The 12,845-nt window shown below is 42.0% G+C and overlaps 1 protein-coding gene across 3 annotated transcripts; it reads right to left on the bottom strand.

The window, feature by feature from the left end:
* Positions 1–5,378: 5,378 nt before the first annotated feature.
* tcaim (T cell activation inhibitor, mitochondrial) lies at positions 5,379–12,815 on the bottom strand. 3 transcript variants are annotated; one of them, XM_010884673.3, is made up of 11 exons: positions 12,249–12,815; positions 11,815–11,919; positions 11,483–11,615; positions 11,240–11,390; positions 10,735–11,002; positions 9,833–9,955; positions 7,293–7,390; positions 7,016–7,107; positions 6,655–6,878; positions 6,405–6,536; positions 5,379–6,305 (listed from the first exon to the last, which is right to left on the bottom strand). In XM_010884673.3, exons 2-11 carry the CDS (start codon positions 11,847–11,849, stop codon positions 6,080–6,082), a joined length of 1,482 nt encoding a protein of 493 aa, XP_010882975.1. In that variant the 5' UTR covers positions 11,850–11,919; positions 12,249–12,815; the 3' UTR covers positions 5,379–6,079. The 3 variants fall into 3 exon arrangements, with proteins under 3 accessions (XP_010882975.1, XP_034144692.1, XP_034144693.1); XM_034288801.1 differs by having other exon boundaries at positions 11,815–12,815; XM_034288802.1 differs by lacking the exons at positions 11,483–11,615; positions 11,815–11,919; positions 12,249–12,815 and having other exon boundaries at positions 10,735–10,926; positions 11,240–11,330.
* Between the last annotated feature and the right edge of the window lie 30 nt (positions 12,816–12,845).

Below are 12,845 nucleotides of genomic sequence, written 5' to 3'. Positions count from 1 at the left end.
AAACTGGTTGAATTTGGGATTTTCATATTGCAGACATCAGATAAAGAATCACTCATTTGAAATCTAATACAGACCACTTCTGAGAGATGCCAATCATATTTTCCAGGCCATTTTAGGATTTGTGGGCAGAATAACAAAATGTTGCTAATATTTTTGATTTGTTTTATTCAACTGTAAACCAAATTATAATATACAGTATGCGGATACCAAAAGACAGTTGAATTTCAACAGTTTTTGTAATATAAATGAGACAATATTTGAATTAAGTGCAAGGGTGCCAATACTTTTGGCCACAAATAATTCAAATGCTTTCATCCTTTATCCTTCTGAAATGCTTATGTAATTTCTTTCATTACTGTGATGTATTGCTTAATCCACTGAAATGTGTATTTTAATAAAGTATAGAACAATGCAGTGTAAAACCAGACTAGTGGATTCATAGTAGCTTGTTTAAAATCCTGTTATGTGTGCTAGGCATGCAGTCAGTCAGGACTCCCTTCTCAGTCCCAGTCCTGACCACATTCCTAATCCAGGTCTTGTCCTACCATAATGGGAAAGAACCCCATTAGAGACACCTCTCTCTGGCCTGGTCCCAAACAACACCCTATTCTTTACATAATGCACAACAGACCCTAGGCTACAAGAAGCTCCACAACCCCAGATGCTCCCCCCCATTCCAGGTTTTGGCAGCAAGTGCTTTTTCCCCCCCTGGCCTTGTCCACCTGGTCATACTTTTGACCTAGTCTAGAATCAAATAGACTCTGGATTTAGCCCAGAGAAATGTATTATTCTAATTGGACTCTTAATATCTCACCCGGCACAGCCAGAAGAGGACTGGTCACCCCTCTGAGCCTGGGTCCTCTCAAGGTTTCTTCCTAAAATTCGGCCTTCTTAGGGAGTTTTTCCTAGCCACTGAAATCCAACACTACTGTTGTTTGCTCCTTGGGGTTTAAGGCCGGGTGTCTCTGTAAAGCACTTTGTGACAACTGCTGTTGTAAAAAGGGCTTTATAAATACATTTGATTGATTGATTGATCCCCTTTTGGTCCCACTCTGAGCCTGAGCTTGGCTTGTGTTGTTTTAAGTACGTGTCCTTTGCTGCCAGATTCACTATCAAAGCATCACAAGGGCTCTCTCACATGAAATTAGTTAAAATCTCAAAAGGGGGGCACATTGTTGAGGAATAGGATGAGAAACTAAAAGCAAGTAATATTATATATTCTGACTGACGGGAAGGCTTCTGGGATTGGTTCTCAGCAAAACAGAATTCCAAACCGGCCACAAGATCCCTTAAATCATCAAGACATTGCTATTGATACTGATTTATGTTCCCTTAGATCATCATGACATTACTATAGATACTGATTTATGTTCCCTTAAATCATCATGAAATTACTATGGATACTGATTTATGTTCCCTTACATCATCATGACATTACTATGGATATTGATTTATTTTCCCTTAAATCACCATGACATTGCTATTGATACTGATTTATGTTCCCTTACATCATGATGACATTACTATAGATACTGATTTATGTTCCCTTAAATCATCATGACATTACTATGGATAGTACTGATTTATGTTCCCTTACATCATCATGACATTACTATGGATACTGATTTATGTTCCCTTACATCATCATGACATTACTATGGATATTGATTTATGTTCCCTTAAATCACCATGACATTGCTATTGATACTGATTTATGTTCCCTTAAATCCTCATGACATTACTATAGATACTGATTTATGTTCCCTTAAATCATCATGAAATTACTATGGATAGTACTGATTTATGTTCCCTTACATCATCATGACATTACTATGGATACTGATTTAAGTTCCCTTAAATCATCATGACATTACTATGGATACTGATTTATGTTCCCTTAAATCATCATGACATTACTATAGATACTGATTTATGTTCCCTTACAGCATCATGACATTACTATGGATACTGATTAATGTTCCCTTACAGCATCATGACATTACTATGGATACTGATTAATGTTCCCTTACATCATGACATTCCTACAGATTTTACTTAATGTCCTGCATTGTTGTGGCAGCCTGTCCACAAGCACTTAGCTGAACCTTCAACATAATTTGCTTATGTGATAAATACACTCGCCTAAAGGATTATTAGGAACACCTGTTAAATTAATGCAATTATCAAATCAACCAATCACATGGCAGTTGCTTCAATGCATTTAGGGGTGTGGTCCTGGTCAAGACAATCTCCTGAACTCCAAACTGAATGTCAGAATGGGAAAGAAAGGTGATTAAAGCTATTTTGAGCGTGGCATGGTTGTTGGTGCCAGACGGGCCGGTCTGAGTATTTCACAATCTGCTCAGTTACTGGGATTTTCACGCACAACCATTTCTAGGGTTTACAAAGAATGGTGTGAAAAGGGAAAAACATCCAGTATGCAGCAGTCCTGTGGGCGAAAATGCCTTGTTGATGCTAGAGGTCAGAGGAGAATGGGCCGACTGATTCAAGCTGATAGAAGAGCAACTTTGACTGAAATAACCACTCATTACAACCGAGGTATGCAGCAAAGCATTTGTGAAGCCACAACACGCACAACCTTGAGGCGGATGGGCTACAACAGCAGAAGACCCCACCGGGTACCACTCATCTCCACTACAAATAGGAAAAAGAGGCTACAATTTGCACAAGCTCACCAAAATTGGACAGTTGAAGACTGGAAGAATGTTGCCTGGTCTGATGAGTCTCGATTTCTGTTGAGACATTCAGATGGTAGAGTCAGAATTTGGCGTAAACAGAATGAGAACATGGATCCATCATGCCTTGTTACCACTGTGCAGGCTGGTGGTGGTGGTGTAATGGTGTGGGGGATGTTTTCTTGGCACACTTTAGGCCCCTTAGTGCCAATTGGGCATCGGTTAAATGCCACGGCCTACCTGAGCATTGTTTCTGACCATGTCCATCCCTTTATGACCACCATGTACCCATCCTCTGATGGCTACTTCCAGCAGGATAATGCACCATGTCACAAAGCTTGAATCATTTCAAATTGGTTTCTTGAACTGTACTGAAATGGCCCCCACAGTCACCAGATCTCAACCCAATAGAGCATCTTTGGGATGTGATGGAACGGGAGCTTCGTGCCCTGGATGTGCATCCCACAAATCTCCATCAACTGCAAGATGCTATCCTATTAATATGGGCCAACATTTCTAAAGAACGCTTTCAGCACCTTGTTGAATCAATGCCACGTAGAATTAAGGCAGTTCTGAAGGCAAAAGGGGGTCAAACACAGTATTAGTATGGTGTTCCTAATAATCCTTTAGGTGAGTGTACATATGATTTGATAAAGAAATGTGCTGATAGGTTTAGGTCTGAAGTAATCTGAAACAAAGATTATTCATTCTGTAGTTTGATTAATTACATTTTAGAGGAATGCAACTGAGGTGTGATTCAGGGACCCTCCCACTCATCCTTTACTCTTACAGGGTAATAAGGGGTTGGTGGTTAGAAGAGAAGCTCATTAGGTTGAGGTAACTAGTTGTCTGTATATCAAGAGCTGGTTGATGTGTTTAGCATGGCCAAACTTGCCTAACACTCAACATAATATCATAACACCACCCACTGTAACCTCTAATCAAATGGCATGGTGTGTTGGTGAGATGTCACTACAGATGAGGTTAATGTCTTATCAGATATATTTGCTCAGACAGTGAATTGAATTAAATTGTATGACATTTTATTTTTAGGAAAATGTCTGTGTGTAGATCAACTGAACCATTACAATTATTGATCAATAATTTGTATTCCTTTTATTTTATATATTATAAAATATTTGTATTTTATTTTCTCCTGCTTTCTCTTTTCTTCTCCCCACAACCTAAAACGTCTCAGTGGTTGTTTTATACACCAGACAACAGAGCAAATTCCATGGCATGGGGAAATAAAAGATCAGTTTCAAAATGGACTTGAGTTCTGCACAAAATAGCTGTATATTACATTGTTAATACTGTTAATTCAGTTTTTGGTATATAGATTCTGCTATTTTGGCCACATTTTCTAGCCACATCTCATGCTAGACGTTTTTTTGTATAACTAATTAATGCTTGGGCATTATGGAACAAGTGACATTGGCCGACCCATGGATTAATGTTTCAGCATGATCTCAAGAGATAATTTTGTCACACATCATGCCAAGTTTGAATATTTCGCTAGACACCATTAAGCATTGTGTTAAACTGACTAACATTTCTTAAGTTTACTTCCACCACAAATAGAATCTATGAACCATGTAGCTTTTGCACTGGCCGTTTTTCGTCAAGTGAAAAGACGAGAGAATTGTGAGAGTAGAAACCCCTACTCTTATACTGCCCAAGGGGTTTTGATCTAGCCTATATTACCCCAAAAAGCATGCACGGATACGTACTTTCCCCAGAAATAGTTGCAATATAAACTTAAACAGTTTTATTTTAGGTTTACTATAACGTAGCTACTGAAGGTTGCAGCAAGGGAAGTTTTTGTCCATCCCGAACAAATCCTAATACATTATTCGTCTTGATTGTGACGAGCCTCGAACGCGGGACCTCATGTTTCGGGTAGCCTACGTCTCTAACCACTACCACGACTCTAACCATGACTATGTTATTGTTTACATAAATTGTGTGGGTAAGAGACTAATACTGTTCCGCGCTCCGATTCTCTCGTGCACAGCGTAAGGACCGGTGTGATTTTTTTATGAACATCCACAACTAAATTACGTACATGTTTGTTTTTTTGCACTAAGTATCCATCCAGTGATTCTATTTCAACATCCGAACCTATTCGAATATACCGCGCGCACCAAATATCGAGTTAATCGAAAACAATAATGAATCAATCTATTAGGTCGAAAGTTAGCTCGACCGCATACTTGGGTGGAGGATATCAAACAACCTGCAGCTGCTGAATGGCATCCAAACATGTTTTCTATTCTAAACGAAGCGATCTATACGAAACATTCTTGTTGCAACATTTCTTGAGAAATGTAGTGTTTTCCACTGGCGTCCCATGACCATCCGCCAGTGCTGAATTAATCCATTCGTTCCGTGTCATGAAGTGTTCCATGGAATGTGGTAATTTGCAGTTATGTCCTTGAACCCAAGTTTTACGCGTGCTATACTATACCTTATCTCAAATATGTGCCATGTAAGTTGCAAGCGTGAATTCGCGCAAATGACCCGAATGTCTTACATTATACAGGCGTTTAGTGTAGCTTCCGCCTCATCACACGGAAGGGGTGGCGTGAAGATGTAAGGACAATTTGCACCCCGGCCAACTACTCCAAATACGTGAAACACAGCCCCCAGGGCAGAAATTAAAATCTCACTCTGAACCACACGTCAATACAAACAATGAGTCTAATGAGAGAGCTCCATCTAGTGGAGAGTTCTAATCCTGCAGTCATTGTTTGAGACACTTTGATGCTGAGGCATTGGTTTTTTACATTTTATGTTTACTTTCTTTAAAAAAAAAAAGAAAGGCAATGTCTGTTTCTGTAGAATTTAAATTCAAGTGCAACATTTGAATAAATGTTATATTTGTAGTCTTGGGGGATTACTTCAGAAATATCACCCCAGGTGAAATGGTGATCTCGTGATCTCATTATCATGAACTCCTTCCACAGGCCAAAATAACACTAGAAATAATACAGTAAAACCGTGTTATTTTCTGTCCACACATACGATATTGTCTTGAACACTGGTTGAGTTCAAGAAAACAGGCCTTGGTGGGGGCTCATAATACTAACCCTATGCACTGTCCAGGTTAACCCTTTCCACACAACTGGGCCTGGTTACTTATTCATCGTGGTTTCTTTAAACCGTGCTGGAAAGGACAATGTAAAAAGCAAACATCCAAGCCGGTCCATGAAAAGGGTATCTGTCTATTTGTCTGACCTCTCCTGCAGAAGGATAAAGTGCTTGACCCTGTGAGTCAGTTGGCTGGCGTGTCTGTCTGGCGGCAATAGCATAGCCTGGAGGTCCACATGGTGAGCACAGCATTCAGTTAAACCAAGCTGGCTGCGAAGCGTCCCGTCCACCCCTCATCCCTTCCAGTCCCAGGGGATGCACAGGTCTCCGTCCTGCATGACAGAGTAGAAGTGGGACACCTCCACCCGGAGACCCTCCATGAGAGGTGAACGCTCCTCCAGGAGCCGCCTGCAGCAGGGAATCATCTGGGTGTGACTGACGCTGGGCTCCTTGGAGAGGCTCCTCAGGGCTAGAGCCTCCAGGCAGCGGAGCAGAACTTCTTCTTCCTCCACCCGGAGCCTGAGGACGGATATGGACAACACGTGGACAGCCGGGGTCACACACACACACCTACGGGGGGGATGAGTAATGCAACAAAAAGGCCATGAGGACACTTACTGGTTACTGCGTCTGATGCGTTTTCGGGCCTCGTCGGCCCGGCTCTGTAGGAAGGCCTGTAGCACTCTGGGCTCGCAGGTCGTCGGGATGATGAAGTGGCCCATCTCGTGGAGACCGGGGCTGGAGCGGTCACTAGGGGAGACAACACAACTCTGCACAGACTGGCATTGTGGTCTCTCCAAATGGACGGCCAGGCGCTTAGGGGATGCGGGAGTGTTTTGGCCCCCCAGGTAGAGGGTGTGTTTCTTACTTCTCCACGGTCATGACCAGGCCCTGCAGACTCCTGGGGTGTAGGGCCAGCCGTCTCGGCAGCAGTCTCTGATGAAAGCTTTTCAGGATGCTGTAGTGTTCCTCTATAGAGCCCAGTCTGTCTACGTGGATGACTTGGATCCCCCCCAGTACGTGGCTGATCCTCTCCTTCAGAGTCTCCGTCTGCTGGTGGAGGCTGCGGTAGCTAGGCAGCCGCTCAAATAGCTAGGACAGAGAGACACACACACACACACACACACACAGAGGCACACAGACGCACACAGACGCAGACCTGAGCAGCGTGGACATAAAGGGGCTGGTCACTTTCCCCAACTTCAGCTCAATGAAACGCTCTGCCTTACTTTGGTCCATTGGTGATGAACGTCCATTGTTCCCAGCATCACATGTCCTGACGCATTCATCCCTGATTGGTCAGTGAATAATATTGTGTGTCCTGAAGGAAAATAATACATATAAGCATGCACATATACCACTCCGGCATGGGTTTGAAACCAGCCCACTGCTCTTTGAGGAAAATCAACATTTGTATTTTTTCCCTCTTTCCTGTCTAATAAAGACAAGTGCACATAATTCTTCATACATAAGTGTCCTCACTGAGTCAATTCTAGCTGTATATACCTCGGAGGTTGAGCACAGCCTCAGGGCTTTGCTGGGAGAGTCGGCTCAGGCTCTGGAGCTGGCAGCATCGGTGAGTGATTCCCCAGCTGCGCTGCCATCTGCAGGTAGGACGAGGTGTTGTCACCCTCATGTAAAACTCTCAAGAGGAGACAATGTACTGATAACAAGGAGAGGCACGTTTTAATTTTCATTTGTATTTTGCTTCCACTGATCCTGGGGCCCTTGTTAAGCTAAAAGGTTTTGCGGTTGGTTTTGTGGAAAAAAATAAAGACGTTTTATTAGTATTTTGTTTTTATAAGGGTTGAATAAACATTCCAGTCACAAAAGTCTGAATAAAAATTGAAAATATGTTTCTATGTTAAATTTCTAAATCCAGTGTTCCCTTGAGCCAAAACCTTTCCCCACCCGGCATGAAACGTGTTCAAGGGCACCTCCTAGTGGGCCGATAACCTCTAGCACTTATAGAGTCCAGATATGCTTAATAGGCCACAGAAATCGATTTGTATAGTCATGTCAGTCTCCTGATGTGAAACTGGTTGAAAACCTTCAGCATGTATTGAAGAGGGCAGTCCACAAGCAGAGGGTTGGAGTATCAAGGATCTGCAGGGATCTGTGTCCTGGCAAACTAAATTATTAAAAGGTATGAAAGAGAAGTTGACATGATTTTGACCCCTAAGTGTTACACAATTTACAAAATCTTTCTCTACATAATTGTATTAGTGTAAAATTGAATTTCCCAATTTCGTAGTATATAATAATACTCAGTATTTGAATATGTTTTGTAAATATTTATTAATCTTGTTAGTACGGTCATGCATTTTATGTACATTATCTCACAAAAGTGAGTACACAGCCATTAATGTCTAAACCGCTGGCAACAAAAGAGAGTACACCCCTAAGTGAAAATGTCCAAATTGGGCCCAAAGTGTCAATATTTTGTGTGGCCACCATTATTTTCCAGCACTGCCTTAACCCTCTTGAGCATGGAGTTCACCAAAGCTTCATAGGTTGCCACTGGAGTCCTCTTCCACTCCTCCATGATGACAACACAGAGCTGGTGGATGTTAGAGACCTTGCGCTCCTCCACCTTCCGTTTGAAGATGCCCCACAGATGCTCAATAGGGTTTAGGTCTGGAGATGTGCTTGGCCAGTCCATCACCTTTACCCTCAGCTTCTTTAGCAAGGCAGTGGTCATCTTGGAGGTGTGTTTGGGGTCGTTATCATGTTGGAATACTGCCCTGTGGCCCAGTCTCTGAAGGGAGGGGATCATGCTCTGCTTCAGTATGTCACAGTACATGTTGGCATTCATGGTTCCCTCAATGAACTGTAGCTCCCCAGTGACGGCAGCACTCATGCAGCCCCAGACCATGACACTCCCACCACCATGCTTGACTGTAGGCATGACACACTTGTCTTTGTACTCCTAACCTGGTTGCCGCCACACGCTTGACACCATCTGAACCAAATACGTTTATCTTGGTCTCATCAGACCACAGGACATGGTTCCAGTAATCCATGTCCTTAGTCTGCTTGTCTTCAGCAAAATGTTTGCAGGCTTTCTTGTGCATCATCTTTAGAAGAAGCTTCCTTCTGGGATGACAGCCATGCAGACCAATTTGATGCAGTGTGCGGCGTGTGGTCTGAGCACTGACAGGCTGAACCCCCACCCCTTCAACCTCTGCAGCAATGCTGGCAGCACTCATATGTCTATTTCCCAAAGACAACCTCTGGATATGACGCTGAGCATGTGCACTCAACTTCTTGGGTGGACCATGGTGAGGCCTGTTCTGAATGGAACCTGTCCTGTTAAACCGCTGTATGGTCTTGTCCACCGTGCTGCAGCTCAGTTTCAGGGTCTTGGCAATCTACTTATAGCCTAGGCCATCTTTATGTAGAGCAAAAATTCTTTTTTCAGATCCTCAGAGAGTTCTTTGCCATGAGGTGCCATGTTGAACTTCCAGTGACCAGTATGAGGGAGTGTGAGAGCGATGACATCCAATTTAACACACCTGCTCCCCATTCACACCTGAGACCTTGTAACACAAACGAGTCACATGACACTGGGGAGGGAAAATTGCGAATTGGGCCCAATTTGGACATTAGGAGTGTACTCACTTTTGTTGCCAGCGGTTTAGACATTAATGCTGTGTGTTGAGTTATTTTGAGGGGACAGCAAATTTACACTATTATACAAGCTGTACACTCACTACTTTACATTGTAGCAAAGTGTCATTTCTTCAGTGTTGTCACATGAAAAGATATTATCAAATATTTACAAAAATGTGAGGGATGTACTCACTTTTGTGAGATACTGTATATCAGTAGATCTATATCATTTAAAGGACTTTGGATGGACATTTAACACATTCTATAGAATCATAGGAAACTACAACCAAGTCAAATACTAAATCAAACATCCACCCTCTGAAGCTTTAGTGTCCATTTCTTACGACCAAGAGTCTGACAATTTTCTTCAGTTCAGTCACTTCTTATTATTTATATTTTACAAGAATATAATCTATTCCATGGGTTGATGTTACCTGATATCTTCTAAGGCAAATTTCTGACACAATTCCTTCTTGAGTCTCTTCAACTCTTCTCGTCGCGGGAGACTTGCCTTCTGCTTCTTCACGGCGTCCTTCTCATTGTTTCTCAGCCACAAGCTGCAGCAGAAAGACAACCCTTGAGACAGTCAGTCATATGTCTCACATAAAGAACAGAGGCATCACTTTTCAAGTTCTGTTTTGGAATCAACCTGTGTATTTAAGTACATAGAAGAAGGCGTTGCCTATAAGCTAAAATTATACTACTCTCTAAAGTGTAATTGTAAATAAGACATTTGCGTCACCTCGGCAACTAGCTAGGTATTTATTATCCCAGCTTTTTTTATTTACAGTGGCTACTATATCAGTCTGGATGTTTAGCTGTCATAATAGCTGGATGTAATTGGTAGACAATATAAGAGTACCTAGTCCAGCTTCTAGACAGAAATGTTACAGTCTAGTTGTGCAACATTTGGACTCAAATGTAAACCAGTGACTATTGCATCCATATAATCATTTTGGGAAAGTATATCTGAACGTGCATGCTCCATTCTACTTCCTGACTGCTGCATTTATGTGAGGCTGATAAGCTAGATAAACCAGTGTTCAGCAAAGAAAGGTATGTCAAATAAGGAAGAAAGCATGGAATCCATGTATGCTTAGAATTTCTTAGGCGGGGTGGTGGCATTTAACAATATAACTGAAGACTTTCTTGGGCACTACTTGGTTACTTAGACGATGCACTTTTGGTCAGAACCGTCTACCAGTTACAGATCATTTCCAAAGCAAGACACTGTTGCAAAATGGCTTGTTTCATAACTAGAATGGTGTCTCAATGTTATGCAACTAGACTGAACAATCTCTGTCTAGAAGCTGGACTAGGTACTTGTATAAGGTACCCGAGTGTGGGCTCTACTCTCATGGCCTGCTCCAGCTCCTGTTCTGGGTCTCTGAAGCCAGTGAAGCTGTAGTAGGTTTTGTCCCACTTGATGGGCCTGTAGAAAGGATTCCCAGACCCGGCCACTGGTTCCCGGCCCTGGGGTGACTCTGCTGGGCTGGCCTTCAGTTCCTTCATGTGCTCTATTGACAGACTGCAGGACAGGAGAACATCCATCACAGTGCTCAGGACATCTTTGGTCTGCAGAGTGAAGCTGACTGAACGGAACCCTGGGAATTGTAGTGGAATGCATTACAAATGTAAACAGTCAGTCGCATGCATTAGTCAGAATACGTAATGGCAACCTAGTCACTATATTCAGCACTACTTCTGACCAGTTCCCATGGCAACAAGTCAAAAGTAGTGGTCTATGTAGACAATGGAGTCCCACCAATACATGAATAAAACCCAAAGGAAAAAAAAAACGGTCATCAAGAAACAGAAATAAGAGGCTAAAATGAAATTACCAGACGGAATGATGTCTTGCTGATATTCAATCTTCTCCTTTGTTTCCCTGACATAAAAGGTGAGCTTTGTCGGTTTGACAGAGCGGGTCCCAGGTTTCTGAAGACTTTCCAAATAACCATTGAGCCTCTTGAGGGAATTTTCATTCACTTCCTGTGGAGAAGGACACGATTGCTATGCAATTCCATGGTACATGTTAATTAGTGCTCTTTTTGCCCACAACAGGGCAGGAAATAATCAATTACCCTTTCTCTGGGATGCTGGCCAAAGAAGTCTGGGTGGACAGCAAAGTAAAAGGGCCTAAGTGCATTGATAGCATCTGCCCCTGAGAGGGTTCTCTGCTGAACCCAATGTCTGTTCAGATGTCTGTTTCCCAGTCTGTCAAAAACAACAGTGAGCAGAGAAAGTGAGGATACAATGTGGACGTGATCACCACAAGCTCCAAAATGGCCTGCTGTACTGAAAATCACAGATTGAAGATGCTGGATGTTCAAAGAGTGTTCCAGTCCACAAGGTAGTTCTGTGTGCATAATAATAATAATTTAACATTATAATGTAAGTATAGTACGTTATTTACCTCATGGCACTTCGCAGGAGAGAGGTCACAGACATAGCTTTAGCTAGCTCTAGTTGGACACCATCAAATCAATGACTTGTGACATCCACAGGTCCAGAATCCCTCCTTAGTATTAGGTTATAGATTATAAGCTGACTGACTAACGGATCCAAACTGACAAGTCTCAAAGAAGACACGGTTTACATGAACCCTAACGTAGTACTTTACAGCAGTTATCTAACTAAAGAATTCGTGTGTGGGGCAAAATTAGGTCATATTTACTGTAGCCTATTTCTGACATTCGCATGACTAGCATGCGAGACAAACTGAAGACCACTGAGCAGGCAAATTCATTCACTTTATTATAGCTAGCACAAATCTGAGTTTTACATCGTATGATTATTTATAGCTAACATTAACACCTTCAATCAGAACAACCAAGTTAGCTAGCTTACCCTTGCCTCCTAATACAGCTGGCGAGCTGTCAGCTAAAAATAAACAACACACAGCAAGAAAAAGACTCTACCAACCACATGTCGACTCGACCCAGAGAGATGATGTGGATTATTAAATATATAAATCAAATAAAATCAGATAAATCAAAATGTGTTGTAAATATTGCATTGCTTAGATGATCCATTGGCATTAATTTCAAAAACAGATTTTGTAAGGTAAATGAGAATCCAGTGTCAACAGACAGAAGCAATTGCACGTCGATTTGGTATCACCACCTCTGCTGGTGAGTTAAGGAAGCTACAACCGAAGTCAACCAAACTGATTCGGTGGGATGTTCATTTTTTCTCATAGAACTGAAAGCGATTAACAATTTCTTTAAATGAAATCGTTTCTAATGGTGCCTTTGTCAGTGTTTCAGGAATTTGCCTGACATGCACAATTATTCTGGGAATATTACTAATAGCTTTTTTAGTGAATGACATTTACCCGGCTGTCTATGTATCAGTAGGAAACACCTTTCGTTTTAATATTACTTGCGTATCAACGGATTACATTGTTGGAAAGAGCTTGTAAAATGAGACTTTATTTGTAAAATG

This window comes from Esox lucius, chromosome 20, assembly GCF_011004845.1.
Source record: "Esox lucius isolate fEsoLuc1 chromosome 20, fEsoLuc1.pri, whole genome shotgun sequence".
Lineage (NCBI taxonomy): Eukaryota > Metazoa > Chordata > Actinopteri > Esociformes > Esocidae > Esox > Esox lucius.
Note: the sequence above shows the minus strand (reverse complement) of the source record. Positions and strands in the feature narration are given on the sequence as shown.

What these genes read in the sequence shown, in the direction of transcription:
- tcaim (XM_034288801.1), bottom strand. Translation starts at nt 11,849, where the DNA reads ATGTCTGTGACCTCTCTCCTGCGAAGTGCCATGAG. An exon ending in CTCCTGCGAAGTGCCATGAG is followed by an intron (nt 11,616 to 11,814) that starts GTAAATAACGTA and finishes TGTTTTTGACAG; the next exon opens with ACTGGGAAACAGACATCTGA. An exon ending in TTCATCACCAATGGACCAAA is followed by an intron (nt 6,879 to 7,015) that starts GTAAGGCAGAGC and finishes TCTCTGTCCTAG; the next exon opens with CTATTTGAGCGGCTGCCTAG.